General features: G+C 41.9%; 1 protein-coding gene across 1 annotated transcript in view; it reads right to left on the reverse strand.

Annotated features, from left to right (window-relative positions):
* The window catches only part of plxnd1 (plexin D1), a 66,403-nt gene that overhangs the window by 46,754 nt on the left and 4,456 nt on the right, over positions 1-15,193 (reverse strand). The window contains exons 3-7 of the mRNA XM_039799872.1: positions 12,340-12,471; positions 11,670-11,770; positions 6,982-7,111; positions 1,540-1,717; positions 1,159-1,267 (exon numbers count right to left, since the gene is read on the reverse strand). Of these exons, the coding sequence (XP_039655806.1) occupies positions 1,159-1,267; positions 1,540-1,717; positions 6,982-7,111; positions 11,670-11,770; positions 12,340-12,471 (650 nt within the window). The remainder of the gene's footprint in view (positions 1-1,158; positions 1,268-1,539; positions 1,718-6,981; positions 7,112-11,669; positions 11,771-12,339; positions 12,472-15,193) is intronic.

The raw sequence follows: 15,193 nt of genomic DNA on the forward strand, positions 1-15,193 counted from the left end.
CAGTCTTGTACACATGCACCTGCAACTGCTATGTTCACACCTAGGGACTGTTTTCAAAAAGTGAATGAAAGAGACACACCCAAACGATTTCAATCAAACACACATGCACACACATTCACACACGCACGCACGCGTGCACGCACACACACACATACACACACACACACACACACACACACACACTAATGCCCCTTAGTCTAAAATCTGCCCATCAGATAAAGTGGATCCTCTGACATTGTCCAACATGCAAGAGGAAGCCAGCTGGATTGCCTCAAGATATGAGAAAACCCTCTTTGTGACCAGGCCATCCAAGTCAGAATCCTCTACAAAAACAAACACCAACATGGCCAGCCAGACATACATATCCAATTTCCTTTGGCTTAACGTTTACAGCATATTAATCCCACATTTGATCCTGCACTGAGAAACCTTGAGTAAGCCAAATACACAATAAGCCCTCCAAGAGGACGTGTCGGCAATATTTACCCACTGAGGTCTAAATAGAAAGCAAAGGAAAACATATCAGAGGAAGAGGTTAGGGACAAGCCTGTGCTGTTCTTTAATCTGCCAGCTATATGTGCACATCTACAATGATGTGAGACTCAAGCTGACATCTGATCTGAGTGATGCTAAAGTTTGGCAATAATAATAGTTTATTGGTATTTAGGTTTAATTTAGAAAGGTTGATTTTGAGTGATTGCCTGCAAATCAAGTAGCCAGTGGATGAAGATCTAAAAGTTAAGTGCGGAAATCAATCTTTGGAACTGCTGAAAGCTTATAGACATCTAAAACAAGGGGCCCAACTAGAAGCTGATTTTTTTGGGAGGGGTCACAAGTTTAACAATGTACTCTATCATGTTGTGTTTTTGTGAAATCTTGATCTTACTCGTAACTATAAACTTAAGCTGGCAGATAAACATTGTGAGGAAAAAGTACAAAACTTTCCCTGGAATGTAGTGGAGAATAAGTATAAAGTACAAGTACCTCAAAATTGTACTTAAGTACAGTTCTTGAGTAAATTAACTTAATATTATATTATAAGTGAATGAATTTGGACAAAAGGCATCAGAATGGAGATGTAAACTGGCCCAGCATCACAAACCCTGAATAAATCAAGAATTTGAGATTAACAGTGTTGACAATGGATGTGTGACTCACGACGTCTTGGGGTGTATTGCTCCGGTCCTCTCACAGTCGTAAATGATGAAGCTCCCAGATACCACCGATGTGCCATTCACTTTTATTGCCACAGAAACAGTCAGATGATCTGTAGAAACAAAGGCATGTAAACAATGCAGCATGTTTCAAGCATTCGAGATGGTATCACTGTCATAGCACAAACGAGACAGTGAGGCATCCTCGCGCTACACTGACTTGCTGCATTTTGAAAGATGAGAAGGGGAAATTACATTTGTTTTAGTACAGCTAAAGATCTTGTGAATACCAAAATGAATCACATAGTGTAACTGTACTTGTATTGTGTGGAGCGATATGTATGGCAGCATTGGCACACAGCCAAATAGATGTTCTCAGTCTCACCTGTGCCAGGGAGGATTGGTTGGTAATTTTCTCGAGGGAGCAGGGGACAGGTCTGGATCTGAGCGGGACCATAATCCAAGTGCACCGTGGCAACTGTAGAAAAACCTGGCTCATATTCACACTCCACCTGGGAGCCGACCAGATCAGGAACACTGCCATTTATCAGAATGCCAACATCCTACGACAGAAACAGATATAGGAGCATACATATAAATAACAGCTCTTCTTAACAGAAATTAATTACTAATTAAATTCCCCATGCCAACACACATATATTCAAATCCAGTGTATGTACAGTTAGTATATGGTAGAGGGCAAATGGCGCTGGAATTACTTCAAGTTTCTTCAGGAGTTCAGGCAGAGAGATTGAGAAACTAATGTGCAATGAAGAAACAGATGGCACAGTGCTACACTCACATCTAAATGTGGGTATGTGAAGAAGTATGACAGACGTATAATGAGAAACATAACACCTCACTGACATGACTGAATTTCAGCTAAATGATTTTAATGTGAGGGGAAAAAAAGGGAAGCCGGGGGGGGGGGAGACAAACATTGTTAAGCAGAGAGGAAGAGCAAGGTGACATATTCCGTGGCTCAGCAGATCTGAGCTGAAGTTGCCAGCAACATGTGCTAACATGTCCTAAAAATCTGCTCTATTGTTCGGTGATATTGTCCATTTCCTGCCTAAGGCCCTGACTTCCTGCCTGCTGCTTCCTGTTTAGCGAGACAACCTTGAGCCAAGCTTCCTGTGGCTCTGATGGATGCCTGTGCAGCTGGTAGATCTATTACAGCCCAAAGCCAAACTGACCTACATAACAGGCAAATATCCACAATTAATGAACCAATTAATGACCTGTCGTCTCTCAGTCTCGTCTAATTATGAGCTGTAATTAAAGGTCAAATATATTCCAAGTGTCAGAATTCTGGGAGCTAATTATCATATTATTATCATGCTTCTGTTACATGATACACCGACTGGAAGAAATGATTGAAAACAACGGTTTACATGTCAGGTAAGTACGATGCAGGCACTATTTTTGCCAGAATATATAATCCTATCACGTTTCATTCAAATCAGACTGGTGGTGTTATGTAGCATTCAATATGCAAATGGGGGCAATAATACAGTACGTAGGCCTACGGTATACCCATCTATACAGTTTACTATTTTTGCAATTCAAATAAAATAAATTACTGTATGGCAGTCAAACTGCCACTTTGGAAAGCTACTGCAAATTAAATCTAAAATAGACAAAGCAAATGTTTTTACAAAGATTACATTTTCTATTTATTTCACAATAATTTATGTTATTTTTTTCTAGGTGTGAGTAGCTCCATCAACAGCACCCTCACAAATCAAGCAAATTTGGTATGCATAGTGATATTTTGCACATACTATTGTAAAACCCAGTTAGAATTACTGTGTAGAATTGATTTGAGATACAGCAGCAGATGTAGTTATTTAGTCAGAGATACAACTTTAAATCAACAGTTGTTTTAAACGGTTTAAATTCAAAGTCAATGGTTATACAGTTGTGCTGAAAATCTTAGGTAAACACAAAAACTAACATCAGTGATCACGCGCTAACGCTAACTGCGCTAAAACTAACACGCTTATCTGTCATGCTAATGCTAAACTAAACTAAGGGGATAGTTTATCAAGGTATTGCACTGATTTATGTTCATGATGGTATTGACTTAGGGACAGTATGGAAGTTATTGTGGTGGGAAGGGGGGGCTTAATCTTATATTTCATTTTAGGAAAAAACAAACCCTCCCCTGGCTTATTTATATTTCTGTTGGTCTCTACCATTGACATTGAAAAAAATGCAGTACACTCTCCCCAAGATCTTTAAACAAACAAACATTTATGACAAACGTACAAAAAACAAAGAGATGAAAATACAGCCACTCACACATTTTTTATAAAGAGCTGCTAAATAATCTCTGGCTGCTAAAGGGCTTCAATATTTTAACCCCACCATGAATTACAACAAATAGCTGCACAGCGGCTGAAAAGAAAAGGCTGCAGAGGGTGATATGGTCAGCAGAAAGAACAATCGGCTGCCCCCTACCCTCCCTTGATGCCATCGCCAGCTCTCGTTGCCTCTCCAGATCTAATAAGATTATCAATGACCACCTTCACCCTGGACATTACCTGCTCAGCCTGCTTCCCTCTGGGCGGAGGTACAGGAGCAGAAAATCCAGAACAAACAGATTGAAAAACAGTTTCTTTCCATGGACCATCAGAACACTTTACACACATCCAAACCAATAACATGCCTTTATCATACCACAATAATATTACAATAATCATACACCATGTGAAATATTTTTCCTGTCCAGTCCAATCGTGTTTTTTATGTCTTAAATTATTCTTGTTTTTAGCTATTTATTGTGTATCTTGTTTACTATCTTTAATGCACCTACAGTTGTGGCACTCACAATTTTGTTGTATAGGTCTCTGTACAATGACAATAAAGGTTTATCTTATCTTATCTTAAATAGCCTAAAAATAAATATGAATTAAATCAGATGTTGTTGTAGTTTGATGTGTATGAGATCAGATGTCTGACTGTCCTCAATAAAGTAATACCAAAATGCGATGTCGCTTGGCCAGGCTTGTTAATGTTTACTCCAGACAGCTGTTCCAGAGAGTGCACAGTTAATCTAAACACGCGTTAATACCTTTGGTAGATTAAAGTTCGGTGCTTGCTGACGAGCAGAAGAGATAGAGAAAGTTGTGTGCAGCATGTGCTCTGTGTGCAATTTTGGTTGTCCCACTCTGGATTCAAAATAATGAAAATAATTACATCAGATTATATTGTAGCCTGTATGAGATCAGATTTTTGAATGTCATAAACCCATTACATGATGGCCTAACTGCATAACCAGGCGTGTTTAAATTTATTTTCTAAGTCTGTTTAAATGTATTCTGTGTTGAAAGGGTTGGATAATGTTATAGTCCAGTCTGCTCCCTGAGACTGCTGCTGTTGATGGAGAAGATGTTTGATGAAGCAGACACATTATTTCTTGGCTGTATATTTTGCCATAAATTACATTCATTATGGATTTGCATTACAGAAGCTGGCTGAGGTAATTTCCCAAGTAGCACCATCAGATAAGAGTAGAGCTGGGTATCGTTTAAAAAATCCCGATACCAGTACCAATACCATTACCCTTAAAGTAATACACTATACTATACTATACATGAAACCAATAGAGTACTTAATTTGTTACCTTTATTTTTCTTCATTCAATACCCATCATGTGAATGGAAGCATTCAGTTGCGTAAAATGCCATCACCACCTTAAAAGGTATGGAACCTGGTTACGGAACACTTCCACTTGCACAAATCTATTCACCATAATTTTATCTGACAAAAAATTAAATCTGGGCCTCCTTCACACGTGGGGCTTTCCTGTGTGTTAGTCTACGCCATGAGGGGCTTGAGATTCGTAATATTTTTGCTTCAATCCTCGCATTCCAAATAGTAAAACTTCATATGAATTAGATCTGATAGTGTTTCCTCAGATTAAATGTCTGTCTGAATGTCCGTCATAATTAAACCAATTTGTCTTCAGGAATCTGAACCTGGTATGTTTTGGAGCAGCAGCTGTAGACTAACTTTCTCGGCAAATATCAAAATACAAGTTAATCACTGTCAGTAAATGGTTAAAGTCACTGCTCACACACACGCTGGAGCGAGGGAAACAGCTGTGTATGGCATGCTCTCCCATGCTGTGCCACCAGTAAACTCTGGTTTTACACACAAACACCTGGTTGGCTGTTGTAAGACCAAAGTGTGTATTCAGATCAGTTTGTGGACTAAAGGAAACGTGCATGCAGAACTGATCATATTAGTAAGGGTGTTAATTATTAACATTCCACAGTGGCGCCGGCAGCCTGATCCCGTACCCACCGTGCATACATTTTTTTCAAATTGATTTTGTACAGTTGGGAGTTCTGGATTAGCGGAGCAAGTCTATCATCTCCCATATCTCTGCCAATGACGGGAATGAAAGGTACATGAACGGTTATTGGTGGAGAAGAGAGGGTTGGGGTGGCGGGGCACTGGTGACTTAATCTCTGTTGTTAATGTTACCGGGGCTGTTGAGTAAAGCTGCTTACACACCAACCAGACGGCCGACCCTCGGCAGAAAAGCCAGTGGAAATGATCAGTCGCGTCCCTGAGGTCCAAAAAACTGCCTCGGAACACACTGAGGCGACACCGACTTGAGAAACGTATTACGTCTCCATAGCAGCAGGCGGCGCTACTCTGTATTGTTGCCCAAGAAATGAAAACCGGCAGCTGATTGGACAAACGCGTCACATGGGTTTGTTTTCTCCGGAAAAGTCGCCAGACTGTCATGGCGGCCGTTCAGAATACGATCTCATATTGTACTAAAATAGTTCACCGAAACGTGTTTCTGAAAACATTTTAAGCAGTAAATAGGCCGTGCAGTTGCTGAATCTGTCTTCATTTCAGCTCAACAAAGGTCAGTTTAAAAGATTTTCGTCAGATTTTGAGAGACTCTAGTCACCACATTCCGCTCCCCATTTCCGGGTGAGTCCCGACTGCCCTGCCGCCGACTGAACATGTCAGGTCGGCCAAAATGAACGCTGACAGCCCCTCAGACTGACGATGGCACGGGACACACCGAACAGATTCGAGTCACTGACCTCGCCAGACTGTCCAACGGCCGATAATCTCCTTGGTGTGTCAGCACCTTAAGAGTGCTGTTTTCTGCAAAACTTGCGACACATCTGTAAGTTTTCTCTGCAATGTTTTGAGTGGTTTAATAAACAGGTAACTTCAATAATTTAACTCTTCTCTCTGACTTGTAGTGGAACATTAGAGTAAGTGTTTGTAACTTACACAAGTGTAAGTGTTCCAGTGTGTAGCTGGCAGTATGTGGTGTAGCCTATTTGGCCTCCCGCATGACTCTTCTGCAAATATGAGCTACTGAATGAGAGCTTGGAGAACCAATCACTCTCTCGTTTTCGCTCGCCTATGTGTGCACTTGGGAACCTAGCTACTAGCGGGTGGGCGGTTTTTGTAAGGGCTAAAAAATATAATCCTGCAGTGGCAGAGTGTGATATTGATTTATTTGTTATTGTTTGGCACATATTGAAACCAACGCAAAGTGTGTCACGTTGTGACCTTTTTTTCTTTTTTTAATTATAGCCACTTTAACATTCTTAGTAAAGTTAACTTTACCAAAATCTAAGCATATACTGTAAGGAGGAAACTGGGGTGGTGGACGGAGCTGCTGCAACAAACAGTGTTTGCATGACTGAGGTTATGAGACATAATGTTTCATCAGCTTTAAATACACTGCCCCCATTACAACCATAACTTAATCATGAACAACAGTAACGTCTATTTGACTTGTGAAACGGATGTTGACAGTTAATAATATGGTGTGAGTTTTTACCTTGATGTCTGCAGCGATGCTGATCTCTGGAGGTGTCAGAGTCATGGAAGGACATTGTTGGGGGCCTTCACCCATGCTGATCCAGGAGCGTGCCAACAGCCCCTGAGCACACTCCTTCTGGATGGTACATCTGGACAAAGTGACAGACAGAAATGTTGGTACAGTAATCATGTTTATCATGTCATATTTAGGTGAAGATTAGATTATAGCACAACAAGACAGGTTTTTTTGGAGATTGCCTGCACTGAATATGTCATGGAAACTGAAATCCAGAAATTCATATATAGTAATGGCTTGTAAATGCCACAGCTGGTCATCGAGACCCAATCATTGGACTACCAGACTGAGCTTTCGGGTCAACATTTTATCCTTTGTGAGGAGAGGACAAACTTTTGTGTTTTCATTTCATCCCAGGACTTGACAAATTCTCACCGTTGGGTTTTATGGTCTGCTTCACACAGATTTCTGAGGTGCTCTGGTCTCCTAATGTCACATTCAGACCTTGGCTGTCAGTTTGTCTGGCTCAACACAAGAGACTACTTGACTCTAGGTCACACACATTGCTATGGCAACCTATCCCGCAGGCACTAAGATCAGGGGCCAGTTACCGTTGAATAAAAAATACTGCTGATTCTTAATCTGTGTGGACCAACAGTGCATCTATGAATGTATATGTCAGTGTGGACATGCATACAGAATACAGTGTGTTTGTGCCCATCTGTGAGTATAAGGAATGTCTAGGACAGAAGAATTGTAAGAGGGCATTCAACAAGGAAGGTGGCCTTGTACTCTCTGCTTCACTAATGAACTTCACTGGCCGTTGGCACAGAGCTCAGTTCATCTGCAGTGCAGACTGGAAGGACAAAGTGACCTCAGAGTAAGGAGAAACCAAACAGGCCACATTTAGCAACATCCCTACATGCCACATAATGAGCTTGGCACATCCCACATCCCTCTAACACTTCTATAGTTGTTTTAAAAGAAAGCATGTGTCTGTGTGCCCACATGCCTCTAAGTGAGTATTTGTGTCCGTAAAGCGAATGTCGAGATTCTCAGTCCCATTGGCACTGAGGGACTGAGAGGGGCCATGAGGTCAGCTGCTGATCTAAAAATAGAACTGAGTGCCTGTGCAAGCCACACAACAAAATCCACTCGACACAAACAAAACAAACTCATGAACACATGCGCAGCAGTATACAATACAATACACTGGACACTTGTTCAGCTATTGATCTAATTTATATCTTGAACGTTGTTCTTTGAGTATGACTGGGTATTACGGCTGTCAGTATGATACCTGAGTTTCCTAAGAATACCAAAAGGATCCTTTTTTTTTGGCCTTACTACATTTCGTACATCCATTGATGGTCCCCAGAGGAGGAATTCTAATAACTTTGGTCTCCTTGACGTTTCATCTAGCACCATAATCAGGTAAAAAATTCAATGTTTTATGATCAAATACCTGCCATAGATGCCTCAGATGGTGAACATGGTAAACATTACTAGTTACTTGCCAAACTAGCATGTAAGCATTGGCACTAAGAATGTAAGCATGCTGATGTTAGCATTTAGCTGTGAAGCAGCCTCACTGAGCTGTTAGTGTGGCTGTAGACTCTTGTTCTTTTTTAAACCCATTTTACAGTAGTTCATTTAACATAACATGCCAAACTTCTCAAACAAGAGCTTTGCCGAAATAAAATAGTGTAAAATTAGCAAAACCATGACTTAAATCGGGACATAGGCCTATCTTATGTGGCAAATATGACAAAGCATTTGATGCTAACTTTTGGCACTTTACCGTTTTTGATACTCAATGCTAAAAACACACTTTGGTCAGCACTCAAAACATATTTAGGTTGGATATCTGAGGCCTATTTTTTAGATTATAATTACAAACATTTATCATCCGTCATGTGTTTTGCGATTTATTTACATTTCATTTTTAAATCATGGAGTAAAACACAACTTCATCTTGGGTCACAATAGGTCAAAAGTGCTCTCCATGTTTTCCATCTAGAGGAATATATTTAGATTATCAAGTAAACTCCAGATTGTATCTTTAAGTACAGAATACATCATAGATGCCACTTGGTGTAAACGGAAGCAGGCATTCAGGAAACGTCATCTTATGATCTAAAAAGAAAATGACATGAAGTCTCAGATGAACTGGCAAACTTGCATCATGATATCTTTTCCATTCTCTATTGTATCTATTTTTTTATTTAAATGCATTCATGACTTGCCTGCAAATTCACACACCACTTTGATCAAGTGCAGCAGTGAGGAGAAATACATTCAAAGCATCTCTCTCTTCTCTAAAAGGCTGGAACAACAAATATACATACAAATAGACAGAAAGTACACACACACACACACACACACACACACACACACACACACACACACACACACACACACACACACACACACACACACACACACGCATGCTCATCACCTGCCTCACAACAGCATGCTGACTTTAAAACTGTTCAAACAGCTCCTTAAAATAAACAGAGTCAACATATGCAGCTAAAATATGACCTGAGAAAACTCATCACCTCCCAAGTGTCTGTACTCCAGATAAGGTGGGAAACCAGTGAGACTGTTAAACAGCCGGAGAACATATGAGCTTCCAACTGCACACACACACACACACACATGAAGACACACAGACTCACACAAAGTCACTGTGAGATAAGCATGACAATTTGTGAATAGCAAAGACTGCACATGATGCATAATTTGATTCAAATAAAGATATTTAAGTGCTTTCTTGTGACATGTGGCAGATTAAACCGGCTTCAGCATGAAAAGAGTGATCAAGGACTAAGCTTTATCTCTGCTGGAGAAACTATCTCTCTCTCTCTTTCAGACAACAATGCCAACTCCAATAAGCGAACAGACATGTTTTCATGCTCGCTGTACATGCAAACGTGCTGAGAGACGTCAGAGCCATGCATAAAATCAAACAGGCACCCACAGAGACAGTTGTGGCTTTACAGATTGTGAGATAGTTCTCTTGTGGTCCTCCCACCCCCCCCTCTACTCGGTGTGTGTAGTTGTATCAGACAGCGAGGTGATGGAGGAGACCATCCACCCCCACACGTCAACCCCCTGATCCCCTGGGCTGTGAGGCCACAGTGCCAGCCCAGCGGCTGGCAACACTGGCCAAACAGTGCATCAAACATGCATACACATACACATACACACACGCATGACATCAGCTCCCTGGCCTCTGAGAGCCAGACAGCGACACACACTCATGCTGACACTTACACACAGGCTTACACACTTTGACATTTCCTTGTCAAAAGAACCAGTGTGCGCTCTCCCTCCCACCACCATCATCACAATCAACGCTCCTTTGTAGAGGGATAGAGAGGAGGACAAGGGCACTGGGGGAGGAGGACTATGGAGACATAGAGGGAGGTTGAGAGAGGGATAGCTAAATTCAAAGCTACTGGAAAATATGAGGGCAAGAAAAGAGGAAAAAAAAGGAAGCCAAAGACAGAGAGAGAATCACAAGGGTAAAAAAAATGCAGTGATGCAAGAAAGGGACTGGGATAAAGAGACGACAGATAGATAAATAAGGAGAGGAGACAGGGAGATGACAGCGAGACAGTCTGACCACACACACACCCACACACACACACACACACACACACACACACACAAACTCTCATCAGTTCCACTCTTTCAGCTCTGAATGGCCCCTGGCAATGCTAGAGTCTCCCAAGCTGCAGCACAACTCATCACAAAATTCACTATCTCATCTGATCTGCGTTAATCACCAAGCAACCACCCAACTTATACACACACAAACACACACATGCATGCATGCACACACACACGCAAACACACACACACACACACACACACACACACACACACACACACACACACACACACACACACACGCACACACACACATCTTGACACAAACATAGCTCAACACCACACATATTCTCCCAGAAAACCAGTGAACACATAGCAAGGGAGCCGGTCCTAACAGAGCCGTATTAATCACAGTGTACTCTCACTTGCTCACAGTAATATTTAAGCCAAGTCACTCCTCGCTGGGCCCTCCCAGCCTGCCAATCCCTCCCAGCCTGCCAATCCCTCCCCAAACTACCACATAAACCAGGGGACCACTCCGAACAATGATGTTACTCCCCAGTGTGAGGCCAAATGAAAAGCAAATCAATTCTGCTCGATCCAACAACAGCTTTCCAACCCCAAAACACACTCTCTTACGACCAAGACTCATTCAGCTGAGCTACATTTTGACATTGAGAATGAGGATGATGAAAACCAGCAAGCGTGCCTCAGTGATTTTATCGATTCAAACGCTAAAAGTATGAAATTGACAAGCACAAATTGTTTTATTATGCCATCAATCTTATCTTTTATTGCTTCAAAATAAGCATTAACTTAACCACTCATACAATATAAACAGATGCAGCTGGATCACTGCTTAAATACGGAAAGTAGACATTTCCCCAGTTTCTAAACAGATTACATTAAAAAGCATGTGGCATGTGCGTGACAACAAAGCATATGATAATTTGATTGAATTTTATGTTTTACTGGCAGCAGAAGAGAGGCGGAGAGTCTAAGGGGGACATTTAACTGGATAGATGGATAATAAACAGAGAAACAAAAACAAAGTGTGTGTGTGTGTTTCTTACTGATTCTCCAGAGTACACCAGCCACAGTGGGCGTCGCCTGCTCCCAAACAGTCACCGCAGCTCCTCCACTGGTCACAGTCTGCCACTTTCACCCTGAGCATCTGCAGATAATAATAATAATAATAACAATAAATTGAATTTATATAGCGCTTTTGACGAACTCAAAGTCGCAACCGCAACATGTTAAACAGTGTCACTATATCAGATGAAAACAATATGTCAATCAACTCATCGTGTAAAACTCCAAACATCCCCTGGTTCTGTGAGAATTTGCTGCTTTTCTCTGTTTTGTAAATTAAATATCTTTGGGTTTATAAAGAGGTTATCTTGGGCTGAGTGAAAAACTGGTTAAACTAACAATCAGGTGCATTTGCACTATACAGTTCTGCTGGAGGTGCAACCACAGCCTGTCCTGTGTATTATGAAACATATTGGTTTGGAAATGCAGCACTGAATACCTATTGAACGTCTGCACACGTGTCTATCTTCACCACAAGTATGTGAGTGTTCAGCTAAATTGAGCTGAGGGGGATTCACTGGATGCTAAATGAGTTCTGATTGTTGCTATTACAATTCTTCTTCTATGCCGACATGAATAAATCACTGACAGGGGTGGCAAGAATAAACAGACGTCTTGAGACCGGAGCCTTGTCTGTATCCAGATTCTTACATGGTAAGAGGTCATGAGATAAAGGAAGTTGCTGTCGTTGGGGTCGAAGGCCATGATGTGGTGGACTGCTTCACCGGCAGCCAGCTTCAGTGTCCACTGATTGGCCACGGTCATGTTCGCCAAGAGGGTCAGCTGTGAAAAAGACACAGGGACACAGGTTGGAATAGGTGCATAAGGTTGCAAAAAATATTTTCGTAAGGTTTATTCAACTGGGAAATGTCAACTGAGCAACAATTTGCTTCACATTCACGCCAAAGAACTGCTCAAATATTTGAGAATTGCTCAATATAACCACAGTCGTTTTCTGTTGATCAAGCAGCTCAGTTCAAATTCAGAGCCAGGTGATTTGCTCAGCAGCACTTTAGCCGCTTTATTATTCACTTCCTCTACCTGCTTTTGGCAGAGGATTCATGCAAGCAATCCACGACGTGATCACTCCTCAAACTCTGAGGAAACTGCTACTGCTAGCACTAAGGTGTTTTAGGAAGATAAACACATTTACTTTTATAGGGAAACTTTAGCTCCTTCAAACCTGACTGACAAGACAGCACTAAAAACTGAAATGAACAGTATGCATGTGTGTATCAATAACTGACAGATTTTGCTAATTGTACTTTCTTTTTCTTCATCACAAATGTTCCTTTTTTTTTATTTCAAAATATTTTTCAACCCTATTTTAGGGTTTCAGCTTTTGTTCAAGAGGTGTGCCTAATCTGGTTTCACCGAGCAGTGATTTATCTACACGCTGGCCTTCCTGCGGCTGTAGATGATAAAACGGGTGACATGTTCTCACGTACGCACAAACCAACGCACACACAGACACACACACAGAGCTGTGTAGAAAAACAAACTGTGCTGAGTGAGACTTCCTGTCACGCAGACAGTGAAAGCTCTTATTTCTGCGATTTGTCGGTTCTCCCCTCAATGTAGACATCCTGAGGAACTGGCAAAACTGACCGGCATCTGGTGACAAGCACGGGCTGTGTCACTTCTTCATCTGTTAAACACACAAACACCCTCTCACACACACGCACACAGAACCATCACCACCCACTGAGACTGTGCTGGTTAATGTTAAACTGGAGCAGACAGAAGCTTAGTAAACCATTGGCTTAACCTGTGATGCGAGGCATTATCTCAGCCTCCAAATATCACTGTTGTGTTTTCAACACCACCCACCCATCTACACACACACACACACACACACACACACACACACACACAGAGCTTGGAGATAGTAAGCAGCTGTTCACCCCACACCCCAGTGACTTCAAACACATACGCTGAGTGACATAGTGAGGAGCGAGTAAACAGCAGCCCACACACCTGGACAGGGAGCAGAATAGGAGCAGAAAGGAGGAGTAGTGAGGTAGGCGCCACCAGGTCAACCAACAAAACACCTGCTGTACTGGCAGGTCCCACTGACTCTATTCTCTGCCTATCTGCCTGCAGATGAAAGACCCTATTCAACCAAGTAGTGCTCAGCTGCTGTGCACTCATTCTCCATGTGTGTGTGTATCTGTGTGTGTGTGTGTGTGTGTGTGTGTGTGTGTGTGTGTGTGTGTGTGTGTGTGTGTGTGTGTGTGTGTGTGTGTGCTTGTATGGATGTGTACCTGGGTGTAAAGGAGAGAGAATAAAGAGATGGAGGCAGGGCAGGAGAGAGAGGACAAGAGAGAAAGATATAAAGTCTGTTTGTTCGCAAAATGAATCAAAGGGCCTTTTATATTTGAGACGGAGTATGAGAGGGGACAATGAAGCGATGAACTAAGAAGTGAAGGGGTGGACTGACTGATGAGTAAAATTGGAGGAGAGTGAGTGAGATAAAGGTGGTCACTGCAAGGAGCAGAAAATGGAAGTCAGCTGTAATGGGGAGGGAGAGACTTCATTAAAAAATGCATGTAATTACAAATTACTTCACTGAGGGCCCTCTCAAAGACAGTAAAAGAGGCCTAACTTAATCTCAACCACTGTTCCCCTGTGTTTAGTCTGAGCCAAACTCACAGTCAGAATCACATTACACACACTAACAGCCCCATTAACCTCTGTAACAGCTCTATCCTCAGGGTACACACACACACACACACACACACACACACACACACACACACACACACACACACACACACACACACACACACACACACACACAAACACACACACACTGAGGCACAGACAGATGCTGCCACACACAGATACATACACAAACAATAAAAGACATGTAAAGCTAAAAGGCACAGAGTACATTGTTGCCCAAGGTCACAGAAATACTATGCTCCCTATATAACAAGGTTGACACACAGACACACACACACACACACACACACACACACACACACACACACACACACACACACACACACACACACACACACACACACACACACACACACACAGACACACACACTGAGAAAACACATATAGCACATAATCACAGGGTGTGCATTCATCTGAGTAAACACATGAAATCACTAAACCACTCACACTGGCCTACAGACAAAATCAAACACCTAAAAACAGTCAAACATGCAATCATGCAAACAGACATACACAAACACACACATATACACTGTTGCTTACACCATCCCAACCAATATTGTGCATCTGGTATAAACCATCCAAAAACTAATTACTGCATGCGCAGCTGGGGCTAAAACAGTGTCTTTATCTGGGGAGGAAACAAGGAGCTCTTTAACCAGACCCAAAATGAAACACCCCTCCAGCAGAATGGTTTTAATGTTGTAAAAGGTACCACCCTAATTCAAAACAATAGGGTCAGAAAGCTTTCAGAGTCAGTTTATGTTGTTTCCGCAGACAGCTGAGGAGCAGCTTGTGGCGCTTGCAGGCAGGCTGCCTC

This window comes from Perca fluviatilis, chromosome 5 (assembly GCF_010015445.1).
Source record: "Perca fluviatilis chromosome 5, GENO_Pfluv_1.0, whole genome shotgun sequence".
Taxonomy (NCBI): Eukaryota; Metazoa; Chordata; class Actinopteri; order Perciformes; family Percidae; genus Perca; species Perca fluviatilis.